Below are 20,856 nucleotides of genomic sequence, written 5' to 3'. Positions count from 1 at the left end.
CTTCCAATTCCGTTATTCTGTTCTATTCTACCTGTACAGATTAAGACTCCTAGAAACTGGAGAGATAGTGAGTTCGAGTTCTACCCGAGGCATGAAGTCAACTGTGTGACTTTAGCCCAGTCACTGTTTCCCCCCAATCTTAGGAAGAAAGCGAGGAGAAACCACTTCTGAAAATCTTGCCAAAAGAAGTTCAGGCAGTAATCCAGATCATTGCCAGGCTCCAAGGAAGGGAAAGACTTTTCTCACATTCTATTTTAGCGTTCCAGTTCCAAATAAATACTCCAATTTCCCCCTCCTTCAATTTCTCTTTTTATCCTGCCTAATAAAGAACATAAATGAATAATTTAAGTTTGCATGATACGTTGTGCCTTTAAAGAGGCTAATTTATTTATTTTAGAAAATTTATATTGCGGCTCACAAGAGATATAAAAACCATATAAAAATAAAAAGAATAAAATAGTAAAATAATACACACCCGCATACACACCCGACAACACACTTTCATACAAAGCATTTAATGGACTCCATCCCATTCTCTAATAAAGGCACGGCTGCCATATAATATTTGAAAAGGGAACGCGTATGTAGTTGTGCGTATGACAACCACCTTAAAACCGATCCTCGCTTCCCTCCTTTATTTTTTTTTAAAGCGATCACAGCCGGACTTTTCCCGAGGAAGCTTGCAGAGCTTTTGCCCGGAGTTGACTCCCCCTTAGCAAACTTCACGAAGGCGGAAACCTTCCGCATTCGAGGCCTTCCCATTGACCCTTTCGGAGAGTAAGAGGGCGGAGTCAAGCGTTCTCACACCGGGGATGAACGGAGTTCTCGCGAGAGTTCTTCCTTTTTCTAGGCCGGCGCCGAAAGTGGTGGGTATGAGCGACTGGGGCCTGGCGGGAGGTGATGGTGTATTTTTCCCTCTGAGGGTCTAGCGATGTGGCGCCCAGTCGGTGGAAATCTGCTTTTCTAGGCCGAGCGTCTGGGGATGCATCCGATTCGCCCTTTCTTAGCTGCCGATGGCTGCTGGCGGCAGGAAAGGAGCTTGGTCTTCTTGCGTGGGGGAGGGACGCTATGGGAGGAGGGGGGCACCCGGGAGGAAGAAGCACAAAATACCCGATTTTGCATTCCCTTGTATTTATATTGTACAATGACAATAAAGGCTAGGCTGCTACTTTGGGCTCAGTAGATCTCAAATTTGCCCAGGCTTCCAGGTTCCTGCATTTGTTTTAACACTCGTGAGCTTGTAAAATTCAGCCTTCGTGGGGAGCCCAGCAGCGTTATCCGGGAGGCAAGATTGCCTTCTGCGGCGTAGTTCTAGGCAAAATCAGCTGTGGTTTCCCCAACGATGTTCATTCAATAGTAAATGACTCGTTTTGCACTCATGGATGGCACATGGTGGATGAACTTACTTTGGCATACGTGTTCTGGTGAGATGCTAATGCAAATCAGCCAAATTTGCTTAAAAGGCCTTTAAATTTAACACGAGGTTAGTTGTCGTTTTTTCCCCGCTTGCATTTCCCATATACTGAATAGCAACCGGGTCACTGTTTGAAGTTCAGATTTTCCCCCCTACATGGCAAATTCTATTCCATTCTTTAGAAGGCTTCTGTAGTATTTATGTGAATTATCACAGATTCTGTCTATAGAAGGTCTGGGTCATCCAGGTCTTGGTTGTTCCAAAGGAGTTTTTTCTAAAGGCAAATGGGACTTTGTTTTTTCCTTGACGTTTTGCTTCTCATCCAAGGAGCTGCTTCAGTTCTGAACTGAAGAAGCTTTTTGGATGAGAAGCAAAACGTCTTCAGGAAAAAGCCGAAATCCACATGCATTTTTAAGAAGCATCGTTGAGACCATCTAGAATCAAATCATTATTTTTTTTTTGCCTATCTTGACCACCTGGTTCATGTGGAATGTTTCACAGTAACTTCTCTGAGAAGCTATTCAGCACTGTGATTTAAATGTGTGTGTGAAGGGCTATGTGTAAATAAGGGCATCATGTACTTTGTACAATATCTTTATGATGAGGTGGGCTGCTCTTGTAAGCTTTTACTTGTATGGAAATCCCACTTCAGAAATTATTGTCAAGCAGATGGTTGAACTTAGATTTTCTTTTATTAGATCCTATATCCTTAACTGCATCACTGCTTTGTATAGTACTTCTATATTCATTGATATTGTAGATTACAATTTGCTTTTGCTTAACTTTTGGGAGGGACATTTTTTATTATGTACTAAGGGTTTTTGGTTTTGTTTTGTTTTTGATTGTAGAAAGGCCATGTTCAGTTCGAGCGCAAAGATTGTGAAGCCCAATGGCGAAAAGCCAGATGAATTTGAATCTGGCATCTCCCAGGTATGTGCCTTTTTTGTTGAAAATTTTAGGCTGAAAGAAATTAACGCAGTTCTAAAGCATGACTAATGAGCTAGTTAATATTAAGGATTTGTAGTAATTATTTTATGATTTGTGTAGCCTAAATGAACATGCAGTTGTAAAATGTAGTAAAGTTTGTGTGGTTGAACTATCTTTAATAGAAAACGAAGTTGCCTTATGTATTTCTGTGTATTTAAGAGGAACCTGAGCTGATAGCTTCTAGACATTTCAGGTAAATGTGTAGTTCATCTAAGTATTTTAATCAAAATGCCGTGGTTATATAATTATTAATGAAAAGTAAGGTATTCAAAGCAGAAAGGCAAGTTATAAATCTAATAATAATCTTCTCTTAAGGCTCTCTTGGAGTTGGAGATGAATTCTGACTTAAAGGCTCAGCTGAGAGAACTGAATATTACAGCAGCAAAGGTAATATGTAAACTTTGGTTGGGATTATATGTTTTGTATGCATGGACCACAAAGGTTCCAGACAGTTGAGTAGGATACAGGACAACAGTAATCTAGTATATCCAAATATAATGCTTAATGTTTGATTTTATAGTTCCTCCATCCATGCCATTGATTTACTTTTATCATTGAAACCTGGAAATTGCTGTAGCCTTGAATAAACTCCAGTACAGGTAGTCCTCAAATTACGACCACAATTGAGCCTAAACTTTATGTTGCTCAGTGAGTTTTACTCCATTTTCTTGTCACATTTGTTAAGTGAATCACTAATTATTAAATTGATAACACAGTTAAGTGAATCTGGCTTTCCCATTGACTTTGCTTGTCAGAAGGTTGCAAAAGGTGGTCACTGCAGCCGTCATAAATGTGAGTCAGTTGTCAAGCAATCAAATGTAAATCCATGTAACCATGGAAAGGCTGCAAAGATCATGTGTGAAAAAGGGTCATAAGTCACTTTTTTCAGTGCTGTTATAACTTTGAACAGTCAGTAAATGAATTGTTGTAAATCGAGGACTACCTGTATAGGCATTCTGTGAAGTAATTCTCACATGAGTGAGCCTAATAGAATATAGAGCTTTGTATTTAAAAAAAAGTCATGTGAAAATCAGAAATCTTAGCTCAGTGGTTCTGAACCTGTGGGTCGGGACCCCTTTGGGGGTCGAACGATCCTTTCACAGGGGTCGCCTAAGACCATCGGAAAACACATATTTTCGATGGTCTTAGGAACCGAGACACCAATTTTATGGTTGGGGGTCACCATAACATGAGGAACTGTATTAAAGGGTTGGGGCGTTAGGAAGGTTGAGAACCACTGCCTTAACTCAATCAGCTTGTTTTCTTGCTGTGTAATTTTTACATCAACAACTTGAAGGCTTGCATATTTCAGGTGCGTGTATCAATTTAAATGCTTTCAAAAACTAGATATTTTATACTAGGGTAGATATTGATACAATCCTAGGTAGCAGTAGATATTTCTTTTCTAGAGTGCAGTGTGTGTGTGTGTACTCCTTGTGTTGTCAGGAAGTGCATTGAGCCAGTAAACACTCAGTTCCATCCAGTTGCCCCGACTCTACTGTGAATTAAGGGATTACAGGTTCATAAAAAGGGAGTTAACTAGGCATTGATAAATGCAATTTCCTTGCTACAAAACCAAGATGTAAAATGATTATTTTCATTATGTTGGATTTGATCAGTGATGTATTCAAAAGTTTTGTCTAGATTTTTCCATGGGGATTTCTCTGAACTTAGTGTGCAAGAAGAGATGGACTGCCAGATTACCCTTTTGCCTGTAGAAATTCCAAAAATTAAGCTACCTTTGGATCTTTTGCATTTATGGAAATAAAATTGCTAGTTTCGTACTTTTAAAATGTAAATCGTGTTCATCCCCAGTTCTGTTTTTTACTCAGGAGATTGAAGTGGGTGGTGGTAGAAAAGCAATCATCATTTTCGTACCAGTTCCCCAGCTGAAATCGTTTCAGAAGATTCAGGTGCGGCTAGTTCGTGAGCTGGAGAAAAAATTCAGTGGAAAACATGTGGTTTTCATTGCCCAGGTAAGTGTTTGTCATAAATATTTGAACCTTTGGATTTTACAAAGTGAAGTTTGTGAAGATGATCAGTTTACTTATGAAATTTGTAGTCTACAGTATACGATTATTCAGTGCTGGGTCTTACTTCCCAGCTACTTGTGCCTTGTGTTGTACTGAAAGCCTGATTTAGACTCTCCAAAAGCTAATTTGCTATAAAAATTGCCTGTCTATACTATATAAGAAACACACTTATAGATATGCTGTTACCTTATTTTAACAGAGAAGAATTTTACCGAAGCCAACAAGAAAAAGCCGCACAAAAAACAAGCAGAAGCGTCCCAGGAGGTATTGTTATATTCTGAAAAGAAATACAAATATGTTGATATAACTATGTTCAAATCCTTCCATGCTGTTTATAAGTTAATAATGCTTGGAAGTTTGAGACATTTAATAGCAACAGTATGAGTTTATTTGGTCTCAGTATGAATGGTCTGTATCAGATTATAGCACATGGTTTGCATTCAGGAAAATGTTGGGTCTAATCTATAATAATTTGGCAATAAATTACCAAATAATGATAAAGGCATTTGCCTAAGTCAATAGAAATGTGGTAAAATTTGGAGCAAATAATAATGGATTACAGGTAGTTCTCAACTTCCTAGCAGTCTTGGATCCTCGGCAACTATGTCACATTTACAACCATTTGCCGCATCCAATGGTCATGTGACTGATTTATGGGGAGGTTTTTTGCTGGAAACTGACATTTATTTACAGTTTCCAACAAAAATGACCATTATAGACAATGGGTTTGCTTAACGATGGTGGCATTTGCTTAGTGACTGTTGTTTAAAAAAAAGTCATAAGATTCAGTAAGTCACATGGATGCTTCGACTTAACAACAGTCATGACGTACAATGGAAATCCCAGACCCCATTATAGTTGTAAGTTGAGGATACTGGTAGATGAATGTGTCTACCCAAGCATAAAATTATTTTGAAAATGTATCCATTTTAATTGGTCTATTGAAGGAATAGAAACTGCTATCAGAAGCTGCTGTTATATTTGGTTGAATAGCTCTCTAGATATAAGCAGGAATGAATAAAAGCAGTTTGTTGTGTACTTCGTTTTTTACGTTATACCTTAAACTGGGTTGGCAAGCAACATTTGGCAAGTTCCCAGAATAATTTTTTAAACAACGACTGAAGCCATCTGAAAACTTGGTAGATCTCAGTTGAGAAACATTAAAAACTTGGAGAAGTTAGTACTTTGATAATATTTGATCATATAAAAAGCAAAGGTTTTGTAGTCAGCTTGGAATGCTGTTTGCTGTTACTTAAACATTCTTTTCTTGCACTCTATGCCAGTGTTTCTCAACTGTAGCAGCTTAAACATGTGTGGACTTCAAGTCCCAAAATTCCCTAGCCAGTATGATTTTTACATAATTTGGAGTAATGCTGAAATGGGAGAGGATGTTATGCCTCTTTGACCACCCATTCTGACCAGCTGTAGATGACCTTCTGCAATCACCTGTTCTCAACCTAATTGACATCGGGTTGGGGACAATAAAAATAATAATCAAGTAAATTCTGTAATTTACTTGATTACTTAATTTATTGAATGCTGACCAGTCACTTCTGAAATGGCCAGCTATATACTTTAGATGGACAGACAGACCTGGAGATTGCACGTCTGTCTGCAACAAGTTCAGTTCATTGGCTGTTCTGAGAAATTATTATTTTGGCTTATACAGATGAAACTCAACAGAATAGAATATCGTGTAAAAGTTCATTTCTTTCAGTAATGCAACTTAAAAGGTGAAACTAATATATGAGATAAGACTCATTACATGCAAAGCAAGATAGTTCAAGCCATGATTTGTCATAATTCTGATGAGTATGGCTTACAGCTCATGAAAACCCCAAATCCACCATCTCAGAAAATTAGAATATTACATGCAATCAATAAAACAAGGATTGTACATAGAACAATATTGGACCTCTGAAAAGTATAAGCATGCATATGTACTCAGTACTTGGTTTGGGCCTCTTTTGCAGCAATTAGGGCCTCAATGCGGCGTGGCATGGAAGCTATCAGCCTGTGGCACTGCTGAGGTGTTATGGAAGACCAGGTTGCTTCAATAGCAGCCTTCAGCTCTTCTGCATTGTTCGGTCTCATGTCTCTCATCTTTCTCTTGGCAATGCCCCATAGATTTTCTATGGGGTTCAGGTCAGGCGAGTTTGCTGGCCAATCAAGCACAGTAATCCCATGGTCATTGAACCAGGTTTTGGTGCTTTTGGCAGTGTGGGCAGCTGGAAAATAAAGTCAGCATCCCCATAAAGCTAGTCTGAGGAAGGAAGCATGAAGTGCTCCAAAATCTCCTGGTAGATGGCTGCCTTGACCCTGGTGTTAATGAAGCACAGTGGTCCAAAGTCTTTCCTGATGAGAACAACTTTTGCATCTCATTTGGAGACCAAGGACCCAGAGTATGGCGGAAGAATGGAGAGGCCAATGAAACACAGTAATCCCATGGTCATTGAACCAGTTTTTGGTGTTTTTGGTAAAAATTGCTCTCATCAGAAAAGAGGACTTTGGACCAAGGAGCAACAGGACTTTGGACCACTGTGCTTCATTAAGACCAGGGTCAACATAGCCGTCTACCAGGAGATTTTGGAGCACTTCATGCTTCCTTCTGCAGACTAGCTTTATGGGGATGCTGACTTCATTTTCCAGCTGCCTACACTGCCAAAAGCTGGTTCAGCAACTGTTGGATTACTGTGCTTGATTGGCCAGCAAACTCACCCTATGGGGCATTGTCAAGAGAAAGATGAGAGACATGAGACCGAACAATGCAGAAGAACTGAAGCATCCTGGTCTTCCATAACACCTCAGCAGTGCCACAGGCTGATAGCTTCCATGTCACGCCGCATTGAGGCCGTAATTGCTGCAAAAGGGGCCCAAACCAAGTACTGAGTACATATGCATGCTTATACTTTTCAGAGGTCCGATATTGTTCTAATTACAATCCTTGTTAAATTGATTGCATGTAATCTAATTTTCTAAGATTGTGGATTTGGGGTTTTCATGGGCTGTAAGCCATAATCATCTCAATTATGACAAATCACGGCTTGAACTATCTTGCTTTGCATATAATGAGTCTTATATATTTCACTTTTTAAGTTGCATTACTGAAATAAATGGAACATATGCACGATATTCTAATTTTTCGAGTTTCACCTCTATGTACCATTTCTGCCTTTTACATTGATAACAAAGTATGAATACTACAGAAAACTGCAAACTTCCCAAGAATATTGTATTGAAAAGGCTGACTTGAACATTATGTCTAACCAAACAAGGATGTATTACATTTTGCTCTTTAGAGCCTTCTGTTTAGTAGCAGTGCAAATATGTATTCTCCATCTGGTTCTTTCCGATAATAATCTTTTGTCTGAACTAAGGTTAATGGCTTGCATTGCTTATAAGACAAGTTTATTAATAAGATATTTAGTCTTGAGTCAAAAGCTCAGTTTTAGCAACGTACCGTATATACTTGAGTATAAGCCGACTCGAGTATAAGCCGAGACCCCTAATTTTACCCCAAAAAACTGGAAAAAGTTATTGACTCGAGTATAAGCCGAGGCTGGGAAATGCAGCAGCTCACGGTAAATTTCAAAAATAAAAATACAGGTAGATAACAATAAAATTGCTAAAAGTGTGTGTGTGAGTGAGACAGACAGACAGAGGAACAGAGAGAGGGAGAGAGAGAGGGAATCAGAGAGAGACTGACAGAGACGAATCAGAGACGTACTTTTAACTACCTGGCAGCGGCGTTTTGCCTTGGGGGGCTCCTCAGAACATCCCAAGACTTTGGAGGGAAGTTTACAGCCCTCCCTCGGAACGCTTCGGAGGGAAGCTTCTGCAAAGGCGAGTGACAACAAGTCTCCCAGGCTTTAATTTGCCGAGCTGTGCGCACGCGCCTGTTTTCCACGGCGTGGAGCAGCGGCGAGATTTTGCGCTGCGAGCGATGATTCCACGGGCCATCCGGGAAGATGAGGAATGCGAGGGGGGACCCTGCCCCCCCCCACTGATGGCCCCCGGAATCATCGCTCGCTGCGCAGAATCTCGCCGCTGCTCCACGCCGTGGAAAACAGGCGCGTGCGCACAGCTCGGCAAATTAAAGCCTGGGAGACTTGTTGTCACTCGCCTTTGCAGAAGCTTCCCTCCGAAGCGTTCCGAGGGAGGGCTGTAAACTTCCCTCCGAAGTCTTGGGATGTTCTGAGGAGCCCCCCAAGGCAAAACGCTGCTGCCAGGTAGTTAAAAGTAAGTCTCTGATTCGTCTCTGTCAGTCTCTCTCTGATTCCCTCTCTCTCTCCCTCTCTCTGTTCCTCTGTCTGTCTGTCTCACTCTCACACACACACACTTTTAGCAATTTTATTGTTATCTACCTGTATTTTTATTTTTGAAATTTACCGTGAGCTGCTGCATTTCCCAGCCTCGGCTTATACTCGAGTCAATAACTTTTTCCAGTTTTTTGGGGTAAAATTAGGGGTCTCGGCTTATACTCGAGTCGGCTTATACTCAAGTATATACGGTACGTTGCTAAAACTGAGCTTTTGACTCAAGACTAAATATCTTATTAATAAACTTGTCTTATAAGCAATGCAAGCCATTAACCTTAGTTCAGACAAAAGATTATTATCGGAAAGAACCAGATGGAGAATACATATTTGCACTGCTACTAAACAGAAGGCTCTAAAGAGCAAAATGTAATACATCCTTGTTTGGTTAGACATAATGTTCAAGTCAGCCTTTTCAATACAATATTCTTGGGAAGTTTGCCGTTTTCTGTAGTATTCATACTTTGTTATCAATGTAAAAGGCAGAAATGGTACATAGAGGTGAAACTCGAAAAATTAGAATATCGTGCATATGTTCCATTTATTTCAGTAATGCAACTTAAAAAGTGAAATATATGAGATAAGACTCATTATATGCAAAGCAAGATAGTTCAAGCCGTGATTTGTCATAATTGAGATGATTATGGCTTACAGCCCATGAAAACCCCAAATCCACAATCTTAGAAAATTAGATTACATGCAATCAATTTAACAAGGATTGTAATTAGAACAATATCGGACCTCTGAAAAGTATAAGCATGCATATGTACTCAGTACTTGGTTTGGGCCCCTTTTGCAGCAATTACGGCCTCAATGCGGCGTGACATGGAAGCTATCAGCCTGTGGCACTGCTGAGTAAAATGATTATTTTCATTATGTTGGATTTGATCAGTGATGTATTCAACAGTTTTGTCTAGATCAGTGTTTCTCAAACTTGGTGACTTTAAGTCCTGTGGACTTCAACTCCCAGAATTCCCCAGCCAGCTATGCTTAAAGTCGCCAAGTTTGAGAAACACTGGTCTAGATCTTTCCATGGGATGGAAAGTCTTGGAATGTTTACAGCCCTCCCCTCGGAACGCTTCGGAGGGAAGCTTCTGCAAAGGCGAGTGACAACAAGTCTCCCAGGCTTTAATTTGCCGAGCTGTGCGCACGCACCTGTTTTCTACGGCGTGGAGCAGCGGCGAGATTCTGCGCGGCGAGCGATGATTCCAGGGGCCATCCGGGAAGATGAGGAGCGCGAGGGGGGACCCTTCCCCCCCCACTGATGGCCCCCGGAATCATCGCTCGCCGCCCAGAATCTCGCTGCTGCTCCACGCCGTGGAAAACAGGCACGCACGTACAGCTCGGCAAATTACAGCCTGGGAGACTTGTCACTCGCCGGGGTTATGCAGAAGCTTCCCTCCGAAGCCCGAGAGGAGGGAGGGAAGCGGGCGCCCGGCACACAGAAGAGCCGCATTAAAATGTTTAAAGAGCCACATTTTTTTTTTGTTGTTGTTCACTGGAGTATAAGCCGAAGTGGATTTTTCAGCCCAAAAAGTGGGCTGAAAAATTCGGCTTATACTCAAGTATATACGGTAATATTTAAGGTTTCTTTTAGTCACTCCAAATGGAAATATTTGATCCAAGAGACTTCATGCATTTCAAGCTAATATTTTGCAGGGTTGTAGTTTATCACTCTAAATTTATGTACTCTAAATTAACCATTTGGATTCTGATCCTGGAGACTCCATTTGTAATTTCATTGAATTTCTTTGAGCACACACATCAAGCAAGACTAGCTGAAAGAAAGAATATAATTTTCTTCCATGCTCTGCTTAGTAAAATCTAACTCCCTTGTTACAGTGGTAAATGGGCAAGAATAGCCAATTGTTTCACTAAAATTTAATTGCTACTTAAAATTTTAAATTTAATCTTACTGTTTAGGTAATGGAGTGTTGTTTTGGAACCAGAATGTCTGATTTAAAACATTCCCCATAAATAACCAGTTGTAATTTTAAAACTGAATAAATGTACAGGGGTCCCCATACCCCAGGCCATGCCTGTTTCAAGTTGGGCTGTGTGAATGATGAGCAAGCGTGTGAGAAGCTTCACTTGCCTGTGTGATGGATCCCTGTACCCTCTGCTTCTGCGAGTAGAGCACGCTTGATTGCGAGTGAAACTTCGCACACAAGGGACCTCTGCTCACACACAAAGCTCCATTTGAGTGCCTATGAGCCTGCCACTCATGCCACCCGCCATGCCGGGCCACCAAGGTGGAAAGGTTGGGGACTATTGCCTTAGTAGTTGTATAAAATTTGAAGGCACTGTAGCAAATGTTTCATTCTCTTCTGTTTAGCCGTACGCTTACTGCAGTGCACGATGCCATTCTTGAAGACTTGGTTTTCCCCAGTGAAATTGTGGGCAAGAGAATCCGTGTAAAACTGGATGGCAGCCGGCTTATAAAGGTCCATTTAGACAAAGCGCAACAGAACAACGTTGAACACAAGGTAAGAAAAAGTTGGAGGAGTTTGCTTTTACTCAAATAAACTGTAGATAAATGCATAAAGCAGACTGCAGTAGATCATTTGATGAAGCTGATACATTTGAAAATCAAAACTTGGCGAATAATCAAAGGACAGAGATTAATGTAAAATTGGTCCTATGGTTGAGCTTTTTTGAAATTGCTGAAATATGGTACCTGCAAGGTTTGCAAATGTTGGGTTTTTTAATGTTGTTGTTTTTTTTGGTTGAAAAGAGGAACATAAACCATTTTTTAGGCTATATAAGGAATAGAGGTACATTATGGCCTGTGTTGGAGGCAGTGGTGGGATTCAAATAATTTAACAACCGGTTCTCTGCCCCAATGATTTCTTCCAACAACCAGTTCACCAAACTGCTCAGAAAGTTAACAACCAGTTCTCCCAAAATGGTGCGAACTGGCTGAATCCCACCACTGGTTATAGGGATATATGGAATGTGATGATATGAGAACATATCCTTCTGGAAAATTCTGAAATGTTTAATTTTCTGCCAGAGATCTTCCAAACAATGCCATTAGCTTAGCCTTGAAAGAGGCCTACCATTAGTCTTCAAAGTATGACACCAATTGGGACTGGAATTTCTGTTACATGCCAATTTGGAGCTGATTTTACAAAATTGTTATGACAATTGTTAAACGAATTGTGTGGACCTTAATTGAATTCAGTCATTAAGCAAATCCAGCTTCCCCAATGGGCATGTTGCAAAATGTGATCACATGAATGTTACAGCCAGTCATAAATGGGAGCCTGTTACCAAGTGCTCGAAATTGCAATCTCATGAGTATGGAAGTAATGCTACAGTTACAATTACAGGTTACAAATCACTTTTTTCAAAGCCGTCATAACTTTTTTTTAAAAAAGAATGTTATTGGTTTTTACAAATATTTATAGGAAGGGGTAGGTAGGTATAAAAAATTTTGACAGCTACATCGTGCGAAAGGTAGAAATCCCCCCCAAATCTCACAACTTTTACAGAAAAAAAAATAAAGATCAAAGATTAAAAGATAAACATTGGCAGCTTTTTGTTTTACATTATATCAACAATATATTCAATCGTATTATATGTCTCTTCCAACAATTACATTATAACAACAGTTGCAATAATATTTCAAACTTATTTTTGTGACCTGAGTGTTCTCGATGTTGCTTCCTCCCCCTGCCCTCTGGCAGAGCCACGGCTCCTCCCTCCTTCATATCTTGTGTACTGTCCCCTGTTCCATCTAGAAAGGCAATGTGTTTTTTAATGAAGGCCTCAGCCTCCACAACTGTGTTGATTCTCAAGCCGTCATAACTTTGAAATTGTCATTAAATGACAGTTACACATTCAAGTATGTCCTAAATTTCATTTAGAATATGTCCAGAATATTTCAAAATGCTTTTGGTTTACACTATTTACATATTGAATGCCCCCCCCCCCCATAACAAAATTTGGAAGAAAAAAATTCTAGAGTTTTCCAGAATCATCTTCTTGGATTACCCCCCAAAATTAACAGATATAGAGTAAAACCAGTTTATTGTATCTCATTTTAGTGGACTTCATGTCAGGCAGATTGCAACGCATTGGGTTAGGCCAAAAACCAAACTAAATGTGGACAACAGTTACGCAGGAACAATCTGATAACAATGTTTTGCATAAAAACTAAGACGTTAATAACAGCAGTTGAGTACAGATTCATTTGTAATAGTTTTTGCATTTCTTGTGTTTTATCGTTCCACATGAACTGCTGGACGCAGTTCTCTTTTGGGCAGGAGATTTCTATCTATTCCTCGTTTTGCTAACAAACCTAACTCAGGCTGCTTCCTTTTGAGATTTTTCATATTGGAACTTAGATTAATATAATTAGTGTAATGGTGACATATAAATTTATGTTTAATTAATGCTACTTGTGTAATGACCCTGTCTAAATTACAGTCAATTTGTATTCATGGATTTCATATTTGTGAATTTGCCTACTTGCAAAATTTATCTGTAGCCGCAAAATGTAATACTTTGGGCAACCCTACTTGATGCCCACATTTCTAGCTGAGATTTCAGTGTTTGCTAATTCATTGTTCAGTGACTTTTTAGAATGTAACTACCAAAAATAATAAAGATTATCTATAATCTGTCATATTTGTATAATGAGGTCTGTGAGTAATCTCTGTTTTAATGGATATTCATAATACACACTCCTCCATTTGGGTCATATAAACTCTGCAACAGTTAATCATAGGATGAAACTTGAATTGATGGGGAAAACGAAGGGAAATTCTGCTTTGTCCAGCTTCAAATTCTGACTTTGTATAATACATTGTTGTTCATACTTTGAGATACAATAAATCAAATATTTTTGGTTATCAGTTGAATTGTCAAGTGTCAATGCTTCTTTATTTGAAAATATTATTAAATCTAATATAAAAATATTGGAGGTAGAGACAACTTCAAGCTTGATTCTTAGTGAATATCTGGACACATTTTATTTTCTTGGCAAATTACAGATGTTGTTATTTCTGCTTTGTATTTATTAGCTATTTTATTTCATGGTGTAGCTGACATCCCTGAGGCTTTCTGGTGGTTTATCATTTTAAGTACCAGCCAGATTCGACTATGTGATTCCTATAGTCAATATTGATTCTGTGCTGCCACCTCCCATGGCTTACATTTGTCTTGTGTCAAATGTGTTGTTCCTTTAAATGTTCAGTGATGTATAAATTAATCTTAGAGTATTATGGGGTGTTGCCATCAGCTTTTTTAAAATGTATATGGTAATACCATAAATAATTTTTTTAATTTCAGAATTGACATATCCTTTTTTCTAGTATAGTTTTCTTTCTTTACTTTCAAGTAACACTAATATTTTATGCTTCCCATTTTTGCTAACGTTTCGTTATTCTGTTTGCAGGTTGAAACATTTTCTGGTGTATACAAGAAGCTGACGGGCAAAGATGTTGTGTTTGAGTTTCCAGAATTTCAGCTGTAAAGTTGAAAAACTCTATGTGAATTAATAAAAGTTAATTCTTCATAATTTTTTAATGTCATGCTTTTTTTTAAAAGTATGAAACTAAAATTTCTATACATTTGGTTGTTGATGAAAAGATGACATGGGTAACAAATTTATAGCTAGTCAAAGTACAGAATTGAAAGTCATTACAATTAATTCTACTGTGCCATCATATTGTGGTGCCTATTGAATAATATAATTCTGGGTTTGATTTGTCCTACTGAGTGATAAGAGCCAAAGAACCTTTATGATACTTAACATAAAACATCAGAAACCTATCTTTTAATTTTAAGTATCCCAAAAATGGAGGTAAGAGGGTTAAATTATACTGATTAAAGCATACATCTAAATACTCAATCCTGAAAATTAATATTCCAGGATTTGTAATGAAAGGAGCTGAAAGATTCCGTTTAGTGTAAAACCTAACAAATGCATCATGTCTTGGTTTGCCACCAATAAATGTCGCCTAAACATATTTCTAAATTACTTGGCTATGACAAATGTTTTTAATGTGCTGCATTAGAAAAATACTAAAGCAACTTGGACTAAAACAACCTGATACGGTTAATGCTTCAATCAGCTTTGGGTTATAAATCAGGTATGTTTTCACAAATTAGCCCTATGCCAGGGGTGGCGAACAAGTTCGACAAAAAGAGCCAAAATTTTAAACTGTGAGAGTCAGAGAGCCACACCACGCAGTGACCTGCCAAAACAGACAAACACTCACCCAAAAGCATATAATTTTAACAATAATATATTAAACACATAATATAACATGCTCAGTCAGGTGTTTTTTGTTATAAATTTTTATAAACCCATTAGAGCTGCTGTATAACTTTTAAATCCATAAATAAGTGGAATCTCTGTCCACCTAACAACCTACAAGATTACTTGATGACCACAACCAGGAATGCCACACTTGCAGTCATTAAACAAAGCAGTCACATATCTCGTTTAATGACTGCTTTGCTCAGTGATGAGATTGTGATTGTAAATCGAGTACAACCTATACATGGGTAAAGCCTGGTCCTAATATTATCTTCCTTTAACCTAATATATGTATTGTAATATATATATGAGTTTGGATTATCTTTGATATCTATTACAATTACAGGCTGTGAGAAAAACACTCGTAGAATTTTGGGAAATATACTAACCATGGAAATTCAATTAAATGTTTTCTCCTATTTAAAACTCTGCTGCTCCTGAACCCAGAGCTTCAATATGCAACCATTATTATTAATTTGAGCAATCATTAGAACCTCACCGGAATCCTGCAGCAACTGTGCTAGACTTTTTTTTTTTTATTAAAAGAGTTTTGTACAAACAAATTTCCCCCCTTTTCACCCCCCCTCCACACAATATAAATCTCATACAAATGCTATACCCCCCCAACCCCCCCCCCGCAAAAATTCACATTCAAATATTATACCAAACACTTTGCCCCCTCCCCTCCCCCCATCTTAAAATAGATTACTCATAACCCCTCTCCTCCCAGCAAACACTATATAAATTTCTCTTAGATTAATAATAACACATTGATCCCATTTTCTAAGCTAATTTAACATCTATAACTCTTAATATAAATTTCTCCTAGCCTAACAATGTTTCAATAGTCCCTGTGCTAGACTTTGAAGCATTATTTTTTTGGGCGCAGCAGAGGGCGCTGTTGAGCTAAACCCGGAAGTACGAGTTGGTGGAGCGGAGGCAAGCGTCGTCGACCGTACATCCGGGTTTAGCGCGCGATCCGAGCCACAGTATACTAAATAATGGTAAGAGGCAAAGAGCCTCATTTATTTTGGCCGTGAGCCGCATGCGGCTATGCAAACATTCTTAGAGCTGTGAAAGAGTGATTGAACTTAAGCAGGGTGTCATTAAACAGTTTTTGAATTGATTTTCCTGAAAAGTGTAAAACCTCAATCCTATACTCATTTGCCTGCGGAGTTTGGGACTTCTGAGTGGATACCTGCGGGACTATAATGTAAAGCATTTAGGGTAGCAATCCCCAACCTTTCCAGCTTGGCAGATAGGCAGGGGGGAGAGGATGGTTCCGTGTGAGCAGTGGCACACACACAACTCAATTTGCACAAGTAGTGTTTGGGTGTACCCGCCACTCACACAAATGGAGGTGTTTGCTCGCCTACTGCTTGCACAGCCCAAGTCATAGCCCGGGAACTAGAGACCCCTTATTTAAGGTATGCAAAAAAAAGTTTCTCAAACTTTTTGTTTGAAAATACCTAAAAGTTGACTTATAGGTTTTGCTATATATTCTGCACTTGGTGGAAACAAAGCATACCGTAATACATGCATTCCATCAACTCACAGTGATGTTAGTGAAAATGACATCCTGCTTTGTTCTATTTCTTTAAACAACACACAGAGTTGAAGGGAGTTAAGATGTCACCCAAGTCTAATCCTCTGCACACAACAGGATTCATTGCATCATCACCAATAGATGATGCATTTCAAAACTCCCAGAGAAGGGGAAGAATCACTTGGTGTGGTAACTTATTCACCTAATTTTTAAAGAGCTTTTTTGAGAATAATGAGGTGTTATCTTATTTAAATAGGAGATTCATAGTTTTGAAATATTAAGCAAGCTGAATTCAGGTTTATTTATTTATTTTCTTCGAATTTCTAGACCGCCCCCTCTCCCAAAAAGGAGAGGTTCAAAAGATAAACACTAAAGCTTGGCTCCACCAATCCCTTCTGCACAATTCAGTTGCCTCTTAGGTCATGTTTGTTTCTGGATTTATATTTAATGTTTTTTAGAAATCCTCACATATCAACATATTTTTTAGACTACGTTAATCTGGGGTACTGAAAGGTAAAAAATAAAGGCTTCAGTGCCTGTCATTCACTATCAAAGTACACAGAATATGCAGTCGTCCTATAACAAACTTCCACAGTATTTTAATGAATGCTGACAGTTTCATTTATAGGTCTTTATTGCAAAGAATAATTGCTAAAAAGTATTTGTCAATTGTTGATAGGAACATTAAAATGGATGCTTGTGATGGCTTTGTTCATGTTTGAAAGAATGTGAACTAAATGAACCATTTGAATTCTCATAATTGCAGATTATTTTGGTCTCTTTTTTGTCCTATTTGTCATCACTGAGTGTTTAAAGAACTACATTTGTGTATGTGTGCATATGGAGGTTTAAAAAGGGAAAGGAAAGATACACTGCAAAGTGAACTTGTCCTTGTTCCCAGAACCATTGCCAAAAGAAACTGCTAGCTCAAGTCAGCTGATACGTTTTTAGACTTCATGGGAACTGCTGGAGATGTGTGAGCCACATATAAAAAGCATCACTGGCTACGTTTCCCCCCATTAAAATGATTGTTTTGAAACAACAGACATAAAATGGGCAAAATTTGGCCACTTTATTGGATCATTAACAGTGTTACTGTGATTATTGTAGCATAGTCTTAATACAGACAAAATTCTTGATGGCATTGTGGGAAGTCTGTTTTCTGCCTAAGGTTTTAATTACTCTGCTGGGAACAGCATAGAACCCAAGAGAGTGCTACATAGTATTCACTTGACCTTACCATTTTTATAAAAACCTCAAGGCATGAAATCAAGAATCTACATAAAAAATTGAATTCTTGAGCCATGGAATTTTATACTCTGTATGCCTTCCTTTGGCTCAATCTATGAAACAAAAATACTCCAAGATCCAGTTCTATCTTGACTATGTTTTTTGTAACAAACCTGTATTTTATCAAATCCTTTGCTTTAATTGCATATAAAAAAAAATCCTTTACTTAGGAATGGAGGATTGAATGCAATGCCTAGTTGCTTTTATACTTTACAGAGGTAGTTGTCATGGAAGTTTTTCAGAACGGGTACAATTTCATTTTCACTTAGCAGATTTAAATAATTGAGGTTTCAACATTCTAACCATATCTGTGTTTAAAACATTCTGAACAATGTTAAAAAGGCATTTTCCTCTATCAAAAATGATGCTGTAGTGCTTTCTTTGATTTGTCCGTTACAGTATACTCTATATTTTTTTAATCACTGGCCAATGTATGCCATAAACTTTCTAATTATTTTTCGCTTAACATTTTTTTCAAACAAAATCTTAATTTTAATTTGAAGGTTTGTTTCATCACACATTTCATCTGTAGTCAATGTGTCTGCAAATGATAATTCTGCATTGTATTTTATAGTGGAAAATTAAAATGCTAGGTTGAACTTGTTCATGTTCTAGGTGTCAAATTCTCTAACCTTTGGCATCTTTCTAATTCATACAGAGTGCCCTGTGCCTCTATGGCTGAAGTAATTTTTATTAGAAAACCCAAATCATTACCAGAGTGGCTTCTTGAATAGTTCAGGTACAAATGATTAATATAGATATTCATATCCAGTCATTTCTAATGGAAAACCATCTGCAGTATCAAAATAATATGTGGACATCATCAGTCCCAAAGCAGCTTCTACCTGGTTTGGCTGCAACTTTTTCCTTAGTCTCCAGAAATAATAGCTGTTGAAAGATGAGGTCCAATAAGACCTTTCGTTAAGTATTCAAGAATAATGAAGATCAAAGACTTGCTGAGGGACGGGACAAGTGGGATCTCATTCCTTCATTTTCAGTAGTAGCTTCTCATAGACATTGTTTTATGAAGAGAAAGGCGACCCTGTGGTGTGGCTGTGCCTCTATTCATTTGCTCTGAGACTATATACCCTTTACAAAAAATAACCCCACTTACACTTTTTTAAAAACATGCCTTAAGGCACGGGTGTCAAACTTGCCACGTTACGATGTCGTGACATTTCATGACTTTTTTTGCCTTTGCGGAGCTGGGGTGGGTGTGGCATGGCCTGCATGTGGCGCATCCGACTTGCGGGCCGCCAGTTTGACACCCCTGCAATTAAGGGAAACGACAAAACTACATGGAACTTCTAAGTTCATGTTTGGAAACTTGACACAATAGCTATTGACTGTCTTAATCTGTACTGGGATAGGTGAAATTATTAAATGCCAAGATTGAGCGGAACGCAAGTCCAGGCGAATGCATGGGCACAAATATCAGTTTTCTTCATGAAGAAAATTCCCAATCTTTTCTTTTATAATGTTTCATCAATTTCTCAAGAGTAGATTGTAGTTCTGAAATACCCTAGTGGCCTCCCATCAAATACTACCCTGGTCTGTCTCTGCTTTTTCAAAATCAGCCAGGGTCAACTTGGTGCTACAAGTCTGCTGTGGCATGCCATTCATTGTACACAATTGTATAAACTATTAGGGGAGTTTTGCCATGTGGGTTTAAGATAAAAGATAGGGAGGAACAAGGATATCTAATTTAGATGTTTAATTCAAACATCTTTTTAAATTTTAGAGAGGAATTTTGCACCTTATCTCAGTAAGTTTAGAAGACACTTGTTTGATGTAATATTAAGGTAGACCGGCAATCTTTTGGTGGATGTTCCCATAAACCAGGGGGTCCAAACTTGGGAACTTTAAGACTTGTGGACTTCAACTCCCAGAATTCCTCAGCCAGCCATGCTGGCTGGGGAATTCTGGAAGTTGAAGTCCACAAGTCTTAAAGTTCCCAAGTTTGGACACCCCTGCCATAAACAGTTGGGCTTGCAGGATCCACAGGGGAAACAACGATGTTGCTAGAGTATGAGTTTGGGGCAAAATTCTGGAGGGCTCTTAGTGGGCGTTGGCAATTAAAAAAAAACCTTTTAAGCCTATTTTAGGACAGGTAATAGTTGTTGAAATTTTCCTGTTTCAATATTGGAAGAAAGCACATCATTTTTCAGTAATGTTCAGCAGGGGTTCGAGAAAATATGCAGAAACGTCAGATTGCCTACCATGGAGAAGCATAAAATATCAGGAAAGTGTATTTCTGTCCCAGGCTGATGTTGCTTTGGAGCGGGGAAAAGGGGGGATTCCGCTCTTCTGTTTTCTAATGTAGTCTATGCCAGACTAGGGGCACTTTACTGAGGCTTTGTACTACAGGCTGTTAAGTGAGCTTTTCTGAAATAATCCATAAAATCATCCACATTTCCTGCAGAGAGAGGTCCTGGTATCCAGGACTGTGCCAGTTTAGAATAGGTATGTTACTGGGTTTAAAATATCTGCATATAATGATCTAATGTATTAAAGAAGGAACTGTGCAGAATCTTTCTGTCCATGACGTTATTTTTCCTATGAGCTAAATATTCTTGACTCTAGCCAAAATTGCACCAGCTAGAATTTGCCCCTCTTACGTGTAACACTAATGTTTCTGGCATGTCTTAGCTCTGGATCCTTACCGTCCTTCTGAATATCCATGCTCAAAACCCAAGCAAGGCAGTAAGGAAGACCTTTGCTTTACTAGGATCCTATTCACATGGCTGCTTATCTGACACTAGACATGAAAGAGTTAACAAAGGGCTTCTTTTCATGGGAAGGCGAGAGAGGCGAAAAGAGAAGTGTCCTGCATTCCCAAAAATGCGCCCTGCCAAAAGCAGCCGTTTATATCATGGGTCGTTGCTGCGTTCCCACACATTTTGCTCCTAATTAGCGTCCTGCTGGACAGCTGAGCTGTTTCAAACAGGAAGCTGTTTATAGATAACGCTTGCAAACGTTGGGCCTGATTTGCTGAATGGTTG

General features: G+C 38.7%; 1 protein-coding gene and 1 long non-coding RNA gene across 2 annotated transcripts; both read left to right on the top strand.

The window, feature by feature from the left end:
- Positions 1–798: 798 nt before the first annotated feature.
- RPS7 (ribosomal protein S7) lies at positions 799–14,274 on the top strand. The gene is made up of 7 exons (XM_081940605.1): positions 799–866; positions 2,263–2,344; positions 2,717–2,788; positions 4,234–4,377; positions 4,634–4,698; positions 11,086–11,236; positions 14,152–14,274. Exons 2-7 carry the CDS (start codon positions 2,270–2,272, stop codon positions 14,227–14,229), a joined length of 585 nt encoding a protein of 194 aa, XP_081796731.1. The 5' UTR covers positions 799–866; positions 2,263–2,269; the 3' UTR covers positions 14,230–14,274.
- A 1,804-nt stretch (positions 14,275–16,078) lies between these two features.
- On the top strand, positions 16,079–17,067 carry LOC309388019. The gene is made up of 2 exons (XR_014174711.1): positions 16,079–16,860; positions 16,918–17,067. It is a non-coding gene; the product is annotated as an uncharacterized lncRNA (long non-coding RNA).
- The last annotated feature ends 3,789 nt before the right edge of the window (positions 17,068–20,856 follow it).

This window comes from Natrix helvetica (genome assembly GCF_964273705.1).
Source record: "Natrix helvetica genome assembly, chromosome: 2".
NCBI classification, from domain to species: Eukaryota; Metazoa; Chordata; class Lepidosauria; order Squamata; family Natricidae; genus Natrix; species Natrix helvetica.
Note: the sequence above shows the minus strand (reverse complement) of the source record. Positions and strands in the feature narration are given on the sequence as shown.